The sequence below is a fragment of the Lissotriton vulgaris genome, chromosome 3_1 (assembly GCF_964263255.1).
Source record: "Lissotriton vulgaris chromosome 3_1, aLisVul1.2, whole genome shotgun sequence".
In the NCBI taxonomy this organism is placed as follows: Eukaryota; Metazoa; Chordata; class Amphibia; order Caudata; family Salamandridae; genus Lissotriton; species Lissotriton vulgaris.
In genome coordinates this window covers 1038669740-1038683038 of record NC_141689.1, presented here as the reverse complement: position 1 = coordinate 1038683038, position 13299 = coordinate 1038669740, and the positions used below count along the sequence as shown (strand labels likewise).

The following is a 13299-nucleotide window of genomic DNA, read 5'->3' as shown; positions in this document are numbered from 1 at the left end:
GCAACAGAGTGCCTCGGACTCTGAGTCCAGCTCAAGATGCCAGTCAAATCCTACTGCACATAACACCCAGATCAGAAGATGACCTGATGTGATGCAGATCGAGCATGCAAGTACAGCCAGGACTCTATTGTGGGGAGGCGGGGAACGGCGCTAGTGTCGCCCTACACAATGTCAAGAGGGGTCCCTCTACAGTTGTATTAGACCTATACACTGGGGGGGAACCGAGGGGGTGGAGAGGACGGCTGTCCTCCAGGCGGACACTGGCCTAGTCACCACTTTCGGACTCTGACTGTTAAGGCACGAGAGTGCAAGGTTTGGATGGGGAGACGTTCTCTCTTGTCCTGGGAGGTGGAGTTGGGATATTTATATTGTTTTCAGTTGGGGGCACTGCTATCTATCCCTATGCGGGGCCACATGTCATGGTGCAGAGGCTCTCATCCTATGAAATTGAGTGCTGGTGCCGGGAGGGGCATGGGAAGCCAGACAGAGGTGAAAAGGCTGATTTGCAGTACCCACTCAGACAGAATATAATCTCCTCTCCTATAATCTCCGGGGGATGCACTCCATGCACAAACAATACAAAATCTTCTCACAACTAAATAGACGGGGGTTCACATAGCAATGCTACAAGAGACACATACATTAGCATCCGAGGGCGCGGCATTACACCATAGGTGGAGAGGCCAGGCATACAACACCATGTACTCAGCATTTGCCAGAGGGGTCCTGATCTGGATCAGGGCAGGCGTCTCCTTCCAACACACTGACCACAAAGTGGACCCAGAGGGCTGGTATGTGGTGGTCACTGGGCACCTAGATGGGCAGGACGTCACACTGGATGTTTAAGGAACCTTATTGGGGGGTTGGTGGACACGTGACGACGGACGCACCCACTGGGCAGGGAGTACTCCCACCTTTCCCACATACATGACTTACACATCCTCCTGGATACCTTTCTATGCTCCCCAGACATGCACACATGACTCCACAATGTGGAATAACTCACCCAAACGGTGTCAGACCACAATCCTTTATTAATTTGACTGCAGTGGGGACACAAACGACAGACCATCCCCACCTGGCTTCTCAGGCTGGAGGCACTAGAAGACCAGATGTTCCACCAAGAGATCAAAGAGAAAATCACCAAATACTTTAAGGACAATGCACACTCCACAGACTCCAGGGTGACTGAATGGGAGGCCTTAAAGTGATTAGGGGGTGGTGCATGGCATTATCCATAGGGGTACGATATACACTACTGTCTGACGTAGAACGGACAGATCGTGCGTTGAGGGAGGTGGAACGTAGACGCCCGACTAATCCAGATCTCCATCAGGAACTGCTGAAGGTAAAGGAGGAGGTGGCTGTACAGGAGGAGAGATTGAGGTGCTTTGACTACCGGGCATATATGGACAGAACGCACGCAGAGAGAGACAAGGCGTGGCTCGCAAATCCCACCCGCAGGGAAAACACAATCTTAGAATTGACGGGCCGGAGGGGCAACATCTATACCAGCAGGATGACATAAATTACAGTTTCTGCTGTTACTACGAGAGACTTTATAGGAGCGCTGGGCCCCGCGGCGAGGGGGAAATAGAGGAATATCTGGCAGACCTCCCAATACATGCCCTGACAGACAAAGACGCAGAATTCCTAGGGGCTGCAATCTCAGAACGTGAAATCCGGGTAGCTAATAAGGCACTGGCGAGAGGGAAAACACAGGCAAGGATGGGCTCCCCAAGGAGTTCTATGTGGCATACACGGACAAACTGACCCCCGAGGTTGGGTTAGATTTACGCAGAGGTAAAGGAGAAAGGCCACTTGCCAGGTACGACTAGGGAAGCGGTGGTAATAGCACTGTTGAAGCCGGACAAGTCTCCTATGGAGTGTGAAGCATAAAGGCCATTGTCAATGCTCAACCTCGACTTTAAAATCCTAAGTAAAATATTGGTAATGCGCCTACTCCCCTACATGATACCTCTGGTGCACCGAGAACAGGCAGGCTTTATCCCTTGCCAGAATACAACCCTAAATATCGCCAGATTACTGTCCATCATCGAACTAGGGACGATGGCGGAGCAGGGAGGGGCGGTGTTGACCATCGACATGGAAAAGGCATTTAATAGCCTTGAGTGGGGGTTCTTGTATGCAATACTAAACAAAATGGGCCTAGGGCTGGGATTTATAGGTTGGGTGCAGTTACTATACACTGACCCGGTGGCGAGGGTCCGCACTGGACGCACATTTTCAGAGCAGTACAGGGTAGAGAGGGGGACGTGCCAGGGGTGTCCGAGATCTGGAGGGGAGTATCAGGGAATCCAGGTGGGAGAGCTACAGCACCAAATAGCGCTGTATGCGGATGACCTCCTCTAATTCTTAAACGATGCAGAGGACGATCTGCCGGGAGCAAAGGCTATTATGGAGCACTTTGGCTCCCTGTCGGGGCTACGAGTGAACTGGTCCAAACTATTCCCTTTAGTGAGGAATGCGAGGCCCACCCTGAACTTGGTGAATCTGCAGTGGGAACCCTGCTGCTTAGGCTATTTGGGAGTACACATTCTCCACTCTATGGAGGATGTGAAGACAGGCAATGTAGGGAGGGCGCTCCGCTCGCTTAAAGACACTATACTGTCTGGGGGAGACTTCCCCTCTCGGTGATGGGTCGCATCTCACTACTTAAAATGGTGGCTCTTCCTCGGCTGCTTTACTTCTTTGTTACACTCCCGATTTGGATATCAGCGGCTTGGTTCTGAGAGTTGGACTCCTCCTTGTTGTCCTTCATATGGGGTCAGGACACAGACGGGTAGCCCATAATACGTTATAGCGGCCCAGATTGGGGGGCGGCATGGCGGTGCCTGACATGGAGGCCTACTACTTAGCAGGACAACTGCAGAGGTTCACACAGTGGGTGGCGAGAAGCAGGGAACCGGACAGGGGAGTGTCACCTTTCGCTCCGGACAGGACTGCGGTGTTCCGAACCCTGCTCAGGAAGGTCAGGCCTCCACAGACCTGCAGCAATGAACATAGAGAGATAAATTGTTGCTGGGGCAGATGCCTACAGAAAACCAGAACAGGGCCCCTGTTAGTGAAGTAGTGTGGCTCACTGGTTAGAGGCGGCAGACCCGAGAGCAGAGAACGGCCCGGGACCAGGGTTCGATTCCCGGCGCGGCAGGTTTCTGGACCAGGGTCAGCGGACTCGATAATTCTCTCGCCTCGGTGCCCACTCTGATCAGCGATCACACTCGACAACTCTGGGCATTAGCTTGCCTCATCTTCACTAACGGCCCCACCAGACCGCCGGGGATGCCTGGTCTCACCCTGGAGATACCCATTAAAGGACCATCTCTCAGGGAAGCCAGGAAGGGTTTCGCAGCGGTTGAAGCGCCTTGGGACCCTACGGGTAAGTAGTGCGCTATATAAATGCCAATACATTTACATTTACATTTACATTTACACCCATATTCTCCAGAGATGGGGCTGCCGCTGTTGGAAGCCCTTCCCCATGGAGGACAGTGGCAGAGCCTGGATGATTGGGTTGAAGCAGGAGTGATGAAGGTTGGGGATCTTTTCCGGGACTGGGAGCTTCTCTCCTTTGAGGACTTCAGCGCTGACTGGGACATACCACAGGGGCATTTCCTACTATGCGGGCGGTCACAGGAGCGATAAGACAACATTGGGTAGCGGGGAAAACCGAACCGCCGCGGCACACCACATGCGAATACATAAGCTTGGCGGATGGAACCATCAAGGCTGTGGTGTGCCTCTATAGAGGCATAGGGCGAGACTCCATACAACCGCTGGACAGACTAAGACACAAATGGGGTGACGACATTGACAGGCCACTAGACGACAAGGACTCGGACAATATTTTAGAACAAACTGCCAAAGTATCTCGAAACACCCGGTTTAGCCTGGTAAGTTTCTATATACCCCATCAAGCTTATCTAACTCCAGAATGTATTGACCGCTACTTTGATGGCGCGGACGCTCGATACCAGAGGTGTCATGCGCAGGGGCGACTTTTATGCATGTCATGTGGAGCTGTGCCTCCTTAACGCAATATTGGCAGGAAGTGACACAGGTGACAGCGAGGGTGACGGAGAGGGTGGTCCCCTGCACACCTGCCCACGTACTGCTCTATTTGTTTCCACACATTGCAAAAACCAAAAACACAGCTAGGTTCCAGGACCTAGCATTTATCCGGGTGACACGAGAAATAACCAGTAGCTGGGAGAAACTGGATGGCCCCAACGTGCACAAATGGAAATGAGAGCTCGTGATATGGGTGGGTTGTGAGGGCAGGGTCCTGCTTAGGAATGCACAGAACGGAGTGGGCAAGCCGTAACGAGCCCAGGCATGGGAGGGGCTGATGGCGGACTTAACAAGAGATGGCGGGGAATCAGAGGCTTCCACCCCAGAGAGACCCCCACAAGTAGAGAACCCCCAGGAACCAAATTAGGATGGAACAAATCAGTAGAGTCAGAAGGCTAGGAGCGATCCACAGCACCGACACACACAGGAGAGGAAGGGGGTTGCGATGGAAGGTCCCGCACAACACCATTACCTCCACCTTGAGCGCAAGAGAGTCTACTAACTGAACTCAATAGTAGTCGTGGGGAGACAGCAGTGCAGGGAGGAGGGGGAGGCTTAGTTTCTTGTTGGGGTAGAGGTGAAGGTTTTTTTTTCTTGTATATGTGCTGTACTGATATTAGATAGCAGTGTGACCATTATAGCTGAACATTTGCGAATGGGACCAAGTAAGGGTAACAACAGATGCAGTTGCTCGGTCGTGTTCTATTTTTTATTGCACATTGACAACCTGAACAGGGTTATGCTGTATGACATGTAAAAGGCAATACAATTTGTTTACAAAAAAGAGAGTGGTGAGTCTCTATGGTAGAGAATGCTCTGGTCTTGCAATCCCCTTCATATTTTTCATATTTTTAATATCCCCTCTCACTTGATCAATATTTGATTATGCAATAATTACTGAGGCCTCAAAGTGACACTTCAAATTCCGCCAAGATCTCCCCTTTAACTTTCCATCACGCAAGGAGTTTCCTTCAGAGGGGTCATCATAGTACACAACGCCTTCTGAGGGGCCCATTCAGTTAGAACAAATACCAGAAAAAAATCCTGGCTCTCATAGACACTCTTTCAATTTTTTCCTACTTGGCATGCTGGTCCCCGTATAGACAACAGAATAAAATACAACACCCTCCATGGTCCAATCTAAAACAATATAAAAAATATACCTGTCTTCTGTAAAACCTTGAAAACATCTCTCCTTCCAAAACCTGAAGAGATGTGCTGGCCACTGACCAGATTTCACTGAGCCAAAAGGTGATTTCATTTGCAGTTTTCGTTTCTAAAACCATATTCCATTGAAATTCTTCAATCAGCTATTGCTACGGCAGATGATGAACAGCTGGTCTCTTCAAACGTCCACAGAATTGTCTTTTTATTCTGTTTTGAGCTGTTGCAATGGCAGGACTCCAAGATATTTTACTTAGGGTTCATTTGCGAAAGCCACGTCAATGCTGTTAATATAATGCTTTCTACTTTCTCTGCAGACTAGATCTATTAAGATTTGAACTACTACCAAGATAAACCCCAAATGATTTACTTTTGAAATATTAAGATAAGTAGTGTAATCTCTTTTGGATGGGAACTTGTGGGGAGGAGGCTTGATAGAAACTGTAATATGTCAGTTAACATAAAATTCCTAAGGTCTGAACATGTAAGTGAAGTGAAACGGAATAGGAATGTATTGATCCAGCTGGAATCAAGATTGTGAATTCTTGTACTGCTTCCAACCTTGTACGTTTCAGATGGAATAAACTTACCATGCGAATCCAAAAAGGCTACAGACCGAAGTCATGCTGCCTTCCTTAGTACCATTTCTAGAAATTAATCACACACTCCTGTTCAGCAACAACGAGCGATTTACTTGAGAAAACAAAAGGTGAAATGATATTCATGTTGCCCAAGAGATGGTACCATAATTATTAAGGAACATCGGTCCAAAGGGTCAATTTGGTAGGAAATACCAGGTTCTTGAAATCTTATGTTTATCAGATACATAGCTTTTGGCTAGAGTTATATGATGGAGAGTCACATTGTAGGATATCAGGATTAATTAATACCTTACATTAGTCTCTCCCAGTGATAATCCTTAACCAATCTAGCTCTGACACCGTGCGACTTTTGACACTTTGTGCTGATGTTTCCCATAGCTGTGGCGGGAGCAGTCCTGATTTTTGTACCTAAGGTTGACATTCATACTTGCTGTTTTTCATCGTAATATGTCATTGCTAGGTAAAGTGAACTGGTGCCCTCATGGGATGCTGGCAAATAAAAAAGCAGGTGGTGCCTGCGGCTCCCTACACTGTTGATAACTGTGTAAGTACGGAAACACAAGCAACAACACCCACTGTGCTGTGAACTAAGATACTTTATTAAGGTTTACAGCTTACAGGGAGTTTTTTTTTCAAGGGATCATTGTGACCATTTTAATCGATGTCCAGGAAATCAGGTATGTGAGATGGGTCGCTTTTGGTATCTCTGCAATTGGTGTGTAATTGAGAGGCGACTTTAGAACTTGTGGCAATTTGGCGGAACAACAAATCATTTAGCATCAAACATCAAAGCTGTTACAGTATATTTCGTAGACCCCGATTTGAGTTCCTTTGGTTTTCTTCCAAAGATCCAAACACTTAGTGGCACATCTTGAGTTTGGAGGAGACAAGGACCCGCTGTGAACAGCCAGGACTCCGGGCCTGCCAAACAACTGGTTCACCCACATCACTTAAGGTGGGAGCGGTGAAGGAGCATTGTCTGGCTCCACTGTCAAAATCTCTGTCTGAGAGGCTTATCTGCCTAATAACCATTTCATCAGTACATCTGAAGGCCACCATGTTTAGAGCAGGTTTTCCTGTGTATGTTTTTACCAGGACTACCATTTCTCAGGCAGTAAGAAAACTCCCAGCACATTTTTGACATTATCTTTGCTTCTTGTAAACAAATCCCCACTTTCAAGAATTGTTACTAAGAAAAAAAAAATGCAGAGCTGGCAGGTGTAGCATTATGACCCACGACTGGGATGACTATATGATGAAAATGCTTCAGCCACATGAGAAAAAGCACTTTCAGCAAGTGATTCATGTTGAGACGGTGGGAGCTCCTAATTGGCAGGTGGTCCTTGAGCAGCAAGCAGAAGCAATAACTTCAACACTCCCATCAGGGAGCTTTTAATTGGCAGGTAATCCTCTGCCAATCGTGTGAAGGCAAGGGCTGCTCTGCTCCAATGGGCCACCTCTCCATCACTTTGCCTTTTTTCCCTTTTCCTAAGTATTTAATGTGAACCTGTTAACTTCAAAGTAAGTTCCAGTATATAGCCTGAATCTGAACATTATTAATTGAGAATTCCCGCTCTACCTCAATCTGGAATGTGAAACTTGGAATATGATAACAAAGTAATTCTGCTCAGCATTATTTTCTGCCTGATTATGCAAGATTACCTCTTAAAGCAATGTGCGGCGGTGAGCACCCAGCAGCTGCTGATGAGTGTGGCTCCACACAGCAGCCTTCCATCTCCATGGGAGGACTTGAGTCTCAGGGCAACTTGCCAGGGCCAGCCACCTCTACAAAACAAATATAAACATGGAAATTATTCAAGCAAATGAAAACACTGTAAGTCTGTAACCTCCGTTATAATGCGAATTGATACTTCTGTACCATTCAACTCTCTTGAATCACAGACTCCACTACTGCCTCTCTTTCAGACAAACTCTTAACCCACAACAAGCATCTTTTCAGTGTAGATAATGTATGCTATTTCAAGATGGTTGGCAATATGATCTGTTCTAAAAAATCAAGGAATGCAAATTATTACTGATCAAATATGATTCCTCATAAATGTTACTTCTCCAAAAATTATCTGGCCCACTTCCATAAAACAATCAATTTGAGTTTTTTTGCCCTATATCCCCCAACACCAGGCTACCCTAAATTGTTACCACTGATAATAACGTCATTTTGTAGTATTGCCAAGGATCCATTTACTAATAATTGGCGGTTCCCCATTCTAAATCATTCCATACTTTGCTGAATTCTTCCCCAAATTTGTTCAGTAGACTATTTGATTCTACTGTGGTATTAAGACCACGACAGTCATGACCTATGAAAGATTTCATAAACATAGGTTGCAATTCCACATCCGGTCAGGAAAGTGACAGCCAACAGCAGCGGACTCATTGAATAAGTAATTTTTAACATAGCGCTTCATACCCTACTTCTGCTATGTCTAAGCAATGTAATACATCATTTAATGACCCTCACTTTTTTGTACCTTTGTATGGAAGATTTTGTTGGCTTTGCCTGCTTTCAATCTTGTTACCTTCACATCATATTGGATGTCTGTAGCCAGTTTTGACTGACTGGTATACCTTGCAGCTTCTATAAGTAAATATCACATAGGGACATTTCAGCTCATCTTACACCACAAAGGAAACAAGATTTTTTAAGGTGGTCTCATTTGCAGTCCACTGACAAATGTTATATTATGTTATGTGGATTTATATTGTGCATGGCTGCCCAAAGCAAGGTCTTCCCAGCATGCCTATAGCGAATTAGCAGAGGCAGAACTTCTTAGACCTAGAAAAGCCAGGTCATCAGCTGCTTTCTAGGACTCTGATGATTTGATATGGTCCTCAAGTGATGGGGTAGACTATTCCATAATCTGCGTCCCAAGACTTGAAAAGGTCTACCACACGGACTAGTTAACTTGAAACAAGGGGCCTTTTCCGTAAATGTTACAAAATACTTCTCCTTCAGCATGGGTGACTTTTACTGGGTGAAGCAAAATGAACACCATGTGCTGGGACTGCGTCCCTAGTGTGTTACTCTAAAGTGTGGTATGTGTCGGTGATCGGATGCCCTGAACCATGGCAGTCTGTGCCAGTTCTCCAGTGATTTAGAAGTATTTTCTTATATTGTTTCTCAGCAATGTGGTATGCTTATATGATACCTTAAATCATGAAGTTAGGCAACATGGGCACTACTGCTGGTGAGTTTACCTACTTGTTATGTTAAAAATAATTTGTTAAGCGCACTGCCACCGATTGGTTTCCTGGCGCTGATAATAGACAGAGAGCGAAGCCTGAGGTCATGAAATATGCTGGGATTACTGGTATGCTTGTCTGAAGAGCCAGGTTTTTAATGCTTTCCTAAATCGGGTGGCAATGTGTCCATCAAGGTCAGCAAGGCTCCATATGTGCATAGGATGGCTTAACACATTTTGGTTAGTTGTGTAGGACATTGGAAACATGGTCTTTCAATGCACATGCAGCTATGCTGCACTCATAACATTTTGAGGCATCAAAGGTTGATAGCACAGGTCATAAAACCACACGGATCAACAAATGCTACCTGCATTGAGAAATTCTCTCTCTGCCTATGTTGTGACTCCAGATTGTTTTACCTATAGTTGAATATGAGTCTTATTGAGAAGGCCTCAGACCACATAAGCTGTTTTTTTAATTATACATTTTTCTCTGCACACACCCCTATATTAACATAACTGATCAAAAAGATTCAACTGTGAATGCTGAACAAATTATTTTGATATCTGTAATTTTGTACTCTTTGCCCCATATCTAACATCACACATATTTATTCAGGCCTACTGTAAATGTGTCAGGACAGTGAGTCTTCACTTAGAAGCTCTCTGGGGAGAAAACATGAATTAACACTGGAGCCCAAGGGCCTTGGATGCTATTGCACTGCTCATTGAGTGTCAAGTATTCCTGTTGGAGTCTAGACTCTACACAGACTATTCTGGTTGAGAAGCCTGTTATCTTTCCTTTTATGTCCGAAAAAAATTGAATAAAAACATCATTCAAAAAAGAGTAGTGCGGTTGAGCTGTCAAAACTATGAACTCATGTGGGACCAGAGCACGGCCATAAACTGGATATACTTAAAGAATGAGGACGAGAGAACATTTGTGCATTACATGTACCCATCATAGAGGGACAAAGAGGCTTATCTCCGCAAGCTCCTCATCTTACCACTGAACTGTTCCCCTGTCACTACTCTTTATCAAATAGAGGCTGTCATTCTTTACTCTAAGCTTGCACATGTGGTGCACTATATATATATATATATTATATATATATATACACACGCACACACACACACACACATATATATATATATATATATATATATATATATATATATATATATATATATATATATATATATATATATATATATATATATATATATATATATATATATATATATATATATATATATATATATATAACTGTTTTCCATCATTGATTTGCCAGTGTTGGAAAAAAAATAGATGAAAAAATAAATAAAAATAAGCATCAGCAAGACACTTTAACAGACCAGTGGATAAAGAGGGCTGACCCAAGCCCCTCCATTGTTATTATTTTCTTTTTATTTCATTAGACTTGCGAGGCTGCTAAATCTGTTTCTAGAATGTTTACATTCATTCCAGCAGTGTGCAATGCATATGAGAACCATCCCTAAAGAGCCAACCATAACCACTACGTAAAAAATAATGAAGCTAAATCCTAAAGCTTATGTTACGCATGAGCTGGGGTAATTGTCAGCCATTGAAAGTTCTAAAAGTTGCTAAGAGTAACTATCTAAACACAGAAAAAGAAAAAAACCAAGGAGGCAGACTAAAGAAGGTCATTATAGCTTAATGTCCATTAGGATGTATTAAGGACAAACAGGAGGTCATAAAGTTAATGAACATGTTTATCAAGCCGAAATCAGAATACTACAGTGTGCCAAAAGCTGTAGATTGTGAGAGAATGAATGAATGCCTGACCATCATTTGGGACAGAGATGTTAGCCATGTGAGGTCACGATCGTTCTTAAGTGCTCTGATTCATTTGACTAATATTAAAACCGGTCTTTCCCATATGGATTTGGTTCAATTGTTTTGCTTAAATAAGATCCCATTAGAACATTAAACGGACTTGCTTTGGCCCTCTCCCAAATGCTACAACCTTTAGCAGAAGTCTTTCAGAAAATGTCAGCAGATGCGGCACGCGCCTCAGAGGCAGGAATCTAAATCCATCCCAGTTGGAAGAGACACACACTTGCTCGTAGACCACACATGGTCTCAGTCCAGAGTGGATAATCCCACCTACATCAGAGACCAGGGCAGCAGCATCGTCACTGTCAAAACAGCTTTGAAGTGAAAGATGAAAAGGGGGTGTGGAGACCTGGGGTATCCCCAGGTTACTCACATTTTGTTTCTATTTGATTAAGGTTTGTGCTGTCGAAGTAATTTAAAAAAAAACACTAATCGTATAAATAGCCTGGGAAATACATTTTCATGGGATATTTTTAGTACCACAGCTATGCAGCATTTCTTTGATATTCGCCATTTTGTAGATCTTTCACTGCTATTGACCCGTTGAAATGTTGCTACTCAAAACAAAACTAACCCCAGGTACACAAGTTTGCCTTTAACAAGGCCGCACATAAGCTTTCTGAATTATTCACCAAAAACTGCCAATTTATTATTCTGTTAAATAAGTTGTACTAATGTGGCTCATTTCAATTTTAGACAAGAATTACTTATTGGTATGTCTTTTATAAATATAGTAAAGATTGCCTATATCACCTTGGGCCTTTTTGACCCCGCCTCTTCCTGCCAGCACTTTTCCCCGGCCGTCCCACTAACAGGTCCAAACTATCCCTGCTCGTTCCTTGTCAGTGCCTATTCCAGCATGCACCTACCTCTATCTGCCCTTCTCTCATACCATTCCTCTAACCCCATACCTCTCACTAGCCAAATATTTCACTGGGCCTCTTCCTGCCCGCAACTCTCTGACCGCATGTATCCCTACTTCATCCTCATTTTGCTAGTACCACTACTGCCATCTCTCAACCTGCCAGATCCCCTCAGTGCCTGCACATGTCTCTGCACTTAGTGGGCGTGTCTCTAACAGCTGCCAATTATCTCTGTCTTCACAGCTGGCACCTGTCTCTCTCTTCATAGCTGGCACCTGTCTCTCTCTTCACAGCTGGCACCCGTCTCTCTCTTCACAGCTGGCACCTGTCTCTCTCTTCACAGCTGGCACCTGTCTCTCTCTTCACCTCTTCCAGCCCGCACTTCTTATCGCCATACCTCAACCTGCCCACATATTGCACTTTACCTCGTCCTTCCTGTACCTCTCTGACCACACCACTCCCTGCTTCATCCTTTCCCTGTCCTTACTCCATCACCCTGGGAGGGGGGATCTGGGGGGTGCTAGTGAGAAGCACTGGTGCTCCTTTTGTTACGGGGGGCGATATTGCAGCACTGGTGCAAAACCAGCCCCCAGTAACAAAAACAACTGACCGCCCTTCTCAAAAAATGGCCCCAACCATTCTGGCAAACTGGGAAACGCCCAGTTCCTGCTACGACCAACCCACGAATCTTACAGCCTGTGCCCTGGCTACAACTCCCCATCCCAGGGCTCTCCCTCCAGTCATCCTCCCCAACCACCCCTCTCCCATTGCCACTCAATTTGAGCCGGATTTCATCCTTGTGTTTCATGCTTGTGTTTTGGAGTCAGATTTCTTGTTCTTAAACAGCAGAAAGTTAATGTTCTGCCATGTCTATAGTGAAGTTGTTTGGTTCTCCTTAATGCCTTCAGGATCCATCTTTATTTTTCCGGAATTTTTCAATGGCAGTGCTCATTAAAGAGTGGAAAAATGCTTACCTCAAAGAATTAAGGCCACCAATGATCCGCTTGGGCCGTCGATGTAGCAACCTCAGTCCACAAACTGAAGAAAGAGGATCTGGAAATGAGACAATCAAATCATCAACCTCAAAGTAGGACATGATTAGCTATACTTAAGTATTGAACAAAGTAGGGGTAGAGCGTTGAAGATTGGAATGCAAGTTTTATGGCAATGTAAAGAGGCTAACATACACAACTTCCTAAAAAGAATGAATCCCTTTGAGCGTTCATGTAACTCAAATGAGCCCGTAATTAATCCCACAGATCATTACAAAAGTCCCATGTAAATGTAAATGTATTGCGATTTATATAGCGCACGTATCACCCGAAGGCATCAAGGCGCTTGCTTAGGGAACCCGTCCTGGTATTCCCCTGTGAGATACCCCGGCAGGGTATCCGCAAGGTGAAAGCCAGGCATCCCACCGCGAGGGGCCATTGTGGAGATTAAGCAAGCTATTGCCCAGAGTCGCAGAGTGTGAACCCGTGAATCGAGTAGGCACCGGAGCGAGAATTGTCGAGTCC

The 13299-nt window shown here is 45.1% G+C and overlaps 1 protein-coding gene across 1 annotated transcript in view; it reads right to left on the bottom strand.

Moving 5' to 3' along the window:
- PRSS12 (serine protease 12) overlaps window positions 1-13299 on the bottom strand; it is a 585240-nt gene that overhangs the window by 87839 nt on the left and 484102 nt on the right. Inside the window, exons 10-11 of the mRNA XM_086961447.1 lie at window positions 12757-12835; window positions 7521-7643 (exon numbers count right to left, since the gene is read on the bottom strand). Coding sequence (XP_086817573.1) covers window positions 7521-7643; window positions 12757-12835 — 202 coding nt within the window. The remainder of the gene's footprint in view (window positions 1-7520; window positions 7644-12756; window positions 12836-13299) is intronic.